Raw genomic sequence first — 7,626 nt, 5'->3', positions numbered from 1 at the left:
TCATTACAATTATCAAAGTGTGGAAAAGAAACATAGATACACACGACCTTCACAAGCAGCCGACTGGGGGTTTGCCGCTAACCCACGCCTAGAACTCATCGTACTCTTGGAACTCCTGGAAGTCTTCCTCCACGACTTCATCTTCTCCTGAGCAGTGGTTGCAACATGGACAACCTAGGGGGGTTTGGTGTGTAAAGAAAGGGTGAGTACACATCAACATACTCAGCAATTGTCCCGTTTGGCTGTAGTGGACTAGCTTTATGTGGGGTTAAGTCAAGTAGTTGCTTTTAGTTGGTCGGGTTATTATTACTAGTAGAAAGCCATGTTTTAGCATTAACCCAAGTTGTTAACCCAAAGTACCCTTTCCAAACGAAAAGAATACCACTTACCATTACCATAAGCATTATCATAACCATCATCCTCGTCACCACCTGTAAACAAACATCTCTGATCAAAGTATCTCTAATCAATGGAGCTCCCTTGGCCGCTCATAACCGCGAGCACGACTGATATATTAGTTTCATAACACTCTGCAGAGGTTGCGCACTTTACCCACAAGCCATGATTCCCTCTTGCCTCGGGCCGATCAAACCCTTAAACACTACCAAGGTGAATAGGCAGGGTTTCACTACGTAGCCTTTACAAAGATTCCCTGAGGCTGTAGCCGCCCATTAGGTTTCCTAAATGTACCGCACTCCTGCCCAAGGGGCAAACCACCCTTGGTAGAGCGAGCCGCATACACCGAGCCCCATTGATGGCACAACGGCGAAGCGAACTACATCCCAGTTCCTCTAATTATTCAGCTAAGGGCGTCCCATTCCACCCTCATTGTTGCATTGTTTTCCCGAGCGGTCATCCAACGAACCAGTACTTACGGAGAGGTACTCGAGAAATAGCTCGAGTCCCTTTAAATGCCACAAGTATATCATCATAATCAAAAGAGAAAATAGCGTATCATAAATAATCTCATCATGTTCATTGATTAATGTGAAGCACTAGCATATAGCTAAACCAGAATAACCCAACCAGAATAGGTAAACAAGGACAAGATAAATAAAATCTAGTCAATCCTTAGGTATAAATTGTGTAAATGCGGAGAGTGAATTATAAGAATGAGTAGGACATAGATGGGTCAAAAGACACTTGCCTTCACCAACCAGCTGCTGCTTAGGGTCCTCACCTGCAACTCCTTCGGACTCCACCAACTGACCGTTATCTATACGAGTTCAAACATACATTCCACAAATTTAATACAAAAGAACAGTACGCCATGCAATAAAATATCATAAATAAACAGACGCTCGGTGCAGGGCTCACACCTATGACTAAGCGAGAAAGAGAAAGTAACGGTCGAGGCTACGGTCGAAGAGCGATCACATTACGCAATTATAAATCAAAGTACTCGCCTAAACAGAATGGTATTAATTCGGCCATAGCGCTATCCATAGGATAAAGTCATGTTCCATGTTTAATCATTATAAACAGACCAAATAAGTTTAAAAAGATTGTCGCGCGGCGAAACGCGTGACACAACACTTATACTGAATTAAGAATAAAACAACTCATCGCGCGATGGAGCGCACCACGAGACACTTGAATTAATTATAAAAATGACGTCAACCGTCGTGCGACGGAGCGCACGACGGCATACGTCATCTAAACCGAATTTAAAACGAAACGTCGCGCGACGCCACACATTAATTAATCTGAAATTAAAATGGATTATCGCGCGACGAAGCACGCGACGCAGCACATTAATAGAATTTGAAACCAAACTAATTCGCCACGCGACGAAGCGTGCGACGCAGCATGTTAATTAAACAATATTTAAAATTAACTAAAATCAAAAATCGATCACCGCACGCGTGGGGTGCGCGCGCGGGATCGTGTTGCGCGAGCCAAGGGCGCGCGAGGCCGCGCCGGGGCCACGCGACAGGAGCCACGCGTCGGGGTCAAACAATGTTTAAAATTAACTAAAATCAAATATTGATCACCGCGCGCGTGGGGCTGCGCCCGCGGGATCGCGTTGCGCGAGCCGGGGGCACACGAGGCCGCGCCGGGTCCACGCAGCAGGAGCCGCGCGCAGGGGGCCGGGGGAGCCGCGCCGACGGGGGTGTCGGGGGGCCGTGCCGTGGGGGGCGGGGAGCCGCGCCGGTTGGACGAGTGGCCGCGCCGCCGGGGGCCGGGGAGCCACGCGGGGGGTCAAGGGGCCGCGCGCAAGGGCGCCAGGGGCGCGCACACGCAGGGGAGAAGAAGGGGGCGCAAGTAGGGAAGGGAAGGGGAGGAAGAGGAAGAGAGAGGGGGGAGGGGAGCTCACCTTGGGGATCCAAATCCGGCGATAACCGTCACCGGAGCACCTAGGGCACAAGGGGGAAGAGAGAGAGAGGTGGGGAGAGGGAGTTGTGCGCGGGAAAATTGAATGAGTGAGAGAGATACAGGGGGCGCATGGGGGAGGGCAGGGGCGCCAGGGGCGCGCGGGCCAAGGTCGGGCCGGGCCGGGTCGCGGGTCAAAATCCCACAACACGCACAAGCACTGATCGGAATCCAAGCACAAAACGAAACCCGAAACGAGACTAGACAAACACGCGATTGAACACGACATCAGACAAAAGAAATATGCCTCGGCATGATGCAACACCCATGACAACTTAGGTTTTTGTTTACACGCAATACGGACACCAGTCGCTATACTGCTTAAAAACTGGGAAGAAGGAGCGAAACGGGAAGAGAAAAGAGAGTAACGCCTGAATTTGGTGAGTATTAAAGAAGAAAAAAAATTTACCCCCAAATTCAGGGCGTTACAATGATGCCAGCGAGTGGCAACTAAAAGGTGCAACACGTGTGGGTACAGAACGCACGACGCACTTCCAAATATAGTCGTCGCTAGGGACGTCCGCTATTTTAGCGGACTCGATAGCGGACATTGTTGGAGGCCTTACGTTCGAAAAAATGCTAAATATATGGTAACAACATCTTTATCGTGCATTGTTGGAGACGGTCTCAGAACCTATCTACTGCAGTCGTGGTGTACGAAAGTATTATTCACGACAATATTATATTGTATGGCTGAGCTCACCCTACCATTAATTTGGGCCGATTAATGAAGGAGTTAATGGTGGATTGACGTATGAGGTAATGAATGTATGTTCCATATCTTTTAATCTTTATGCAACTCATGGTATTATATCTAGCTCTTATGACACGTATAGAATAAAGAACACAATAACACACTGTCACTTTTCATTCCTCGGTTGAGTTGCATTAGAGTCTTCCCATCTATACGAAATGTTGAGAGAGACCTCCAAAACCGTCACATCTGTGACACTACACTTGGTTGATGTGCGAGCGAAGTTTTTAGGAAATGTCTCCATGACTGCTCGGCTCGTCGGTCGCTCTCTTCTTCTTGGTGTTGCCTCATATTATGTTTTTATCTTCGTCCTGATTGACACCCAAGGTACAGTGTACATCTCCCCTCTTGGTGTACACAAAACATACTCTCCCTTTCGTACCCTAAAAATGAATATTTTAACGAAAAATTTCTAGCATGTGTCGGCTAATTACATTTTTTATATGTCAGCTAGCCACACGACGTCACGTTTTGTTCTCGGTAGGAAAATTTATCAGGTTGTTATAGTAATATATAGATGAGATTGCGTGTAGTTTATATAATTTTTTTCTAAAATAGACCCTGTTGTTCTCTTTAAGGGTGAACTTGTGTTAGCGTGTGTCTGATAATCGTCTTATGGGCCCAAATTATCTTTTGGATATTTGGTCTGTGGCCTATCATCTTAGCACTCGAATAATTGAAACATGTGAATGGACAAATACCATCGTTTTTTAATCCAGATAAAGTTGGCATGCATTGATGTTAAAAATCTGGCAGAATATTATCTGTAGCCAGGATATCTCTAGCAAATTCCTCTAAAATCCATCCTCTATATCTCATCATTTAATCTCTTCTCTCTCTGCATCATTGGTCACATTTGGAACGACAAGAAACAAAAGGTAATAAAAAAGGACATGATGCCAGCGAGTGGCAACTGAAAGGTGCAACACGTGTGGGTACAGGACACACGACACACTTCCAAATATAGTCGCCGCTAGGGACGTCCGCTATTTTAGCGAACTCGATAGCGGACATTGTTGGAGGCCTTACGTTCGAAAAAATGCTAAATATATGGTAACAACTTCTTTATCGTGCATTGTTGGAGACGGTCTCAGAACCTATCTAGTGCAGTCGTGGTGTACGAAAGTATTATTCACGACAATATTATATTGTATGGTTGAGCTAACCCTACCATTAATTTGGGCCGATTAATGAATGAGTAAATGGTGGATTGACGTATGAGGTAATGAATGTATGTTCCATATCTTTTAATCTTTATGCAGCTCATGGTATTATATTTTGCTCTTATGAGACGTATAGAATAGAGAACACAACAACACACTGTCACTTCTCATTTCTCGGTTGAGTTGCATTAGAGTCTCCCCATCTATACGAAATGTTGAGAAAGACCTCCAAAACCGTCACATCTATGACACTACACTTGGTTGATGTGCGAGCGAAGTTTTTAGGAAATTTCTCCATGACTGCTCGGCTCGTCGGTCGCTTTCTTCTTCTTGGTGTTGCCTCATATTATGTTTTTATCTTCGTCCTGGTTGACGCCCAAGGGACAGTGTACATCTCCCATCTTGGTGTACACAAAACATACTCTCTTTCTCATACCCTAAAATTGAATATTTTAAACAACGTGGTGTCTTTTACAAATTTCTAGCATGTGTCGGCTAATTACATGATGCCACGTTCTGTTCTCGGTAGCAAAATTTACCAGGTTATAGTAATATATAGATTAGATTGTGTGCGATTTATATAATTTTTTTTTCTAAAATAGACACTGTTGTACTCTTTAAGGGTGAACTTGTGTTGGCACGTGTCTGATAATAAGTGTCTTATGGGCTCAAATTATCTTTTGGATATTTGGTTTGTGGCCCATCACCTTAGCACTCGAATAATTGAAACATGTGAATGAACAAATACCATCGTTTTTTTTGAATCCAAATAAAGTCGGCATGCATTGATGTTAAAAATCTGGCAGAATATTATCTGTAGCCAGTATGGCAACGGCTGAAAGCATTAAATGGCTGCCGCTCGACACTCAGGTAGTCAGTGGACAAGACAATCCCTAGCTAGAGCAGACTAGGAAGGAGGGGGTAGGTCGGGTAGGAGACGCCTCTTGGTCCTTGGATCCTCTCTTCCCCCTCCTCACTAGTCACTCCTCACACACTATATAAACCCCCCACGGCGACCTCCATTGTTCCTCCTAGGCAGTAGGCACATCGCCATCCAGTTCTAGCTAGCTAGGGGGGAAATTAAACAACTGGTTCGAAACCAATCCCTATAGGCGGCATAGCCATCCACAAGGCAAGACAAGAGATCGTCGTTCGAAAGGCAATCTAGGTTATCCGCACCGCAGCAGCCATGGCCGCCGCCTCTCCACCCCACCAGAACAACCAGCTTCTCCCTGCTCAGGGACTGAAGATGATCGTGTACGAGCGCAACGTCGTACGTGAAGTACGTACGACCGGGCTCGCGCTTGTTCCTTGGATTTCGTTTCCTTTTCGAGTTTTCGTTTGTATGCATTAGCTAGGTGGTGCGCTAGCTGTGTTGATCGATTATGGCCATCTGCTTTGCAGATTAGGGTTCTAGACGCGAAGATCGGTAAACTCGAGCTGCAGCTCAACGACGAGATGGAGAAGATCTCCTCCTGCTCGGGCTTGCTGAAGGAGATCATAGCCAAGCCACAAGGCTCGACTTGTTCTTGGCTGCGGGCAGAGCTGGACAGGGCCCGCGCCAAACGGGAGAGGGCATACCACAAGTTCCAGCGCCAGGAGATGCAGATCCAGGGGGGCGACGAGGATGGCGGCGCCCCTAATCCTCGTGACGCCAGCAACTAGCTACCTTAGAATTCCATTGATTGCCCTTTCGTGTATGCGAGAGCTATCACACATATCGCTGTTTGTTCTCTTCATTCCCCATCGCGTCTTGTTTTAATTAATTTTCTCTAGGTGTTGTATGCTAAATCGTCGATCGGATGCCATCAGATCTCAGAAGTTTCCTGCAATTTTATACTTGAGTCATTATGGTCCCAGCACCTCAATGCAAGATTATCGTTTAATTTTACTAGGGCAGATTGTATTGTATGCGGCTGACAACTGATGGTTTCGATCCATCGATCGAGATTACAGCGCAGAATATAGTCGATCGACAGCTTCGATGGGCGACGATCTTGTTTTCTTTCTTCACGAATGTTTCTAGTATGGACGAATAATTTTGAATGTAGACGAATTTTCAGTATGCGTGCATTCAGTCAGTTTCAAACCATGTTATGTTAACTGCAGCAACATGGTTTTGAAACTACATGACTGGTTGATGAGCTGTCTTGAGCAACGCATACGGAGTATATGGTGTTTGGCGTATAGTTTTTGAATGAAAATGACAGAAGAAGGGGATGGGATATCAATGCAGCTGTCTCTCTTACTAAAGGCGCAAACGTTCGTTTCAAATTTACGTACTTGCTCTACCAAAATAAAACAACTTTATTTTATAATCGTTTTAAAACAGTTTCAACTTAATAAAAAACAAACTTGTTTTTGGCTGGTTGCACACACATGCTGCTTATTGGAGGATAGTTGAAGGTAGATGTTTGGCAACCTAGTTTTTCCATGGCAGCGACGCCTACGATGGATGCTCGATGAGAGGTGGTGCCCGCCGGTGAGGACTTTGCAGCAACAAGGCCGACGACGGCAGCAAGGAGGCGCACACTTTGGGAGTGAGGGACAGGCGGCGGTAGTTGTAGATCTTGGACGAGGCCGACGGCCGCCGACCAGGTTGTGCAACTCGGTGGAGCCGTGGAGGGATGGAGGCAGCACCAGCGAAGGAGCGGTCACCAAATATGGAGCAACGTCCGGTTGGAGGTGGAGGAGACGACGGAGATCGACGAAGAGGCCTAGTGGCAGTGGGGACAGTGGAGGTACGCGTTGAGGGCAAGGAAGAAAGCACAAGCGGTGAATACTGAAGAGACAGGCGCCGATGGCAAGGAAAGAAGAAGGCCTAAGTGCCAGGGAGGGAAGCACATGCACCGGGGAAGAAAGAGCACACCAGTACAAAAGAGATTAACGACGGTTTCGGTTACGCGCCGAGTGATAAACAGTAGGACTCGGCTTAATAAACCACTAGCGAAAACCAATTTTCACGGCTAGTTCTCTTAACGTAACCATGAGTGAAAATAACTCACTTTCACTGACGGTTGTATTAACAAAACTGTCAGTGAACTTTGTATTATAAATATCATTTCGTCCTCACCGACAGGAGCTGTATCTCACAACCAACTTATATTTAAGATGATTTTGGAGGTCCAAATTTCACAAAATACAAAGGAGAGGTTTTGAATTTTGGATATAGGGTTTCACCCATTCATCCTTCCAGACAGGAACCGTAGCTCACAGCCCAACTTTCACTGGACGGTCAGATTTTACAAAATACAACGGTTTTGATCTTTATTTTTTGGAAGAGAGTTACCGAAAAGGTTGCTTTATGTTTCTTTTGCTATTTTTGTTTATCCATGA

At 45.9% G+C, this 7,626-nt stretch overlaps 1 protein-coding gene across 1 annotated transcript; it reads left to right on the top strand.

The window, feature by feature from the left end:
• Positions 1–5,218: 5,218 nt before the first annotated feature.
• On the top strand, positions 5,219–6,295 carry LOC103646167 (uncharacterized). The gene is made up of 2 exons (XM_008670888.4): positions 5,219–5,572; positions 5,695–6,295. Exons 1-2 carry the CDS (start codon positions 5,480–5,482, stop codon positions 5,953–5,955), a joined length of 354 nt encoding a protein of 117 aa, XP_008669110.1. The 5' UTR covers positions 5,219–5,479; the 3' UTR covers positions 5,956–6,295.
• Positions 6,296–7,626: the final 1,331 nt, after the last annotated feature.

The sequence above is a fragment of the Zea mays genome, chromosome 2 (genome assembly GCF_902167145.1).
Source record: "Zea mays cultivar B73 chromosome 2, Zm-B73-REFERENCE-NAM-5.0, whole genome shotgun sequence".
Lineage (NCBI taxonomy): Eukaryota > Viridiplantae > Streptophyta > Magnoliopsida > Poales > Poaceae > Zea > Zea mays.
Note: the sequence above shows the minus strand (reverse complement) of the source record. Positions and strands in the feature narration are given on the sequence as shown.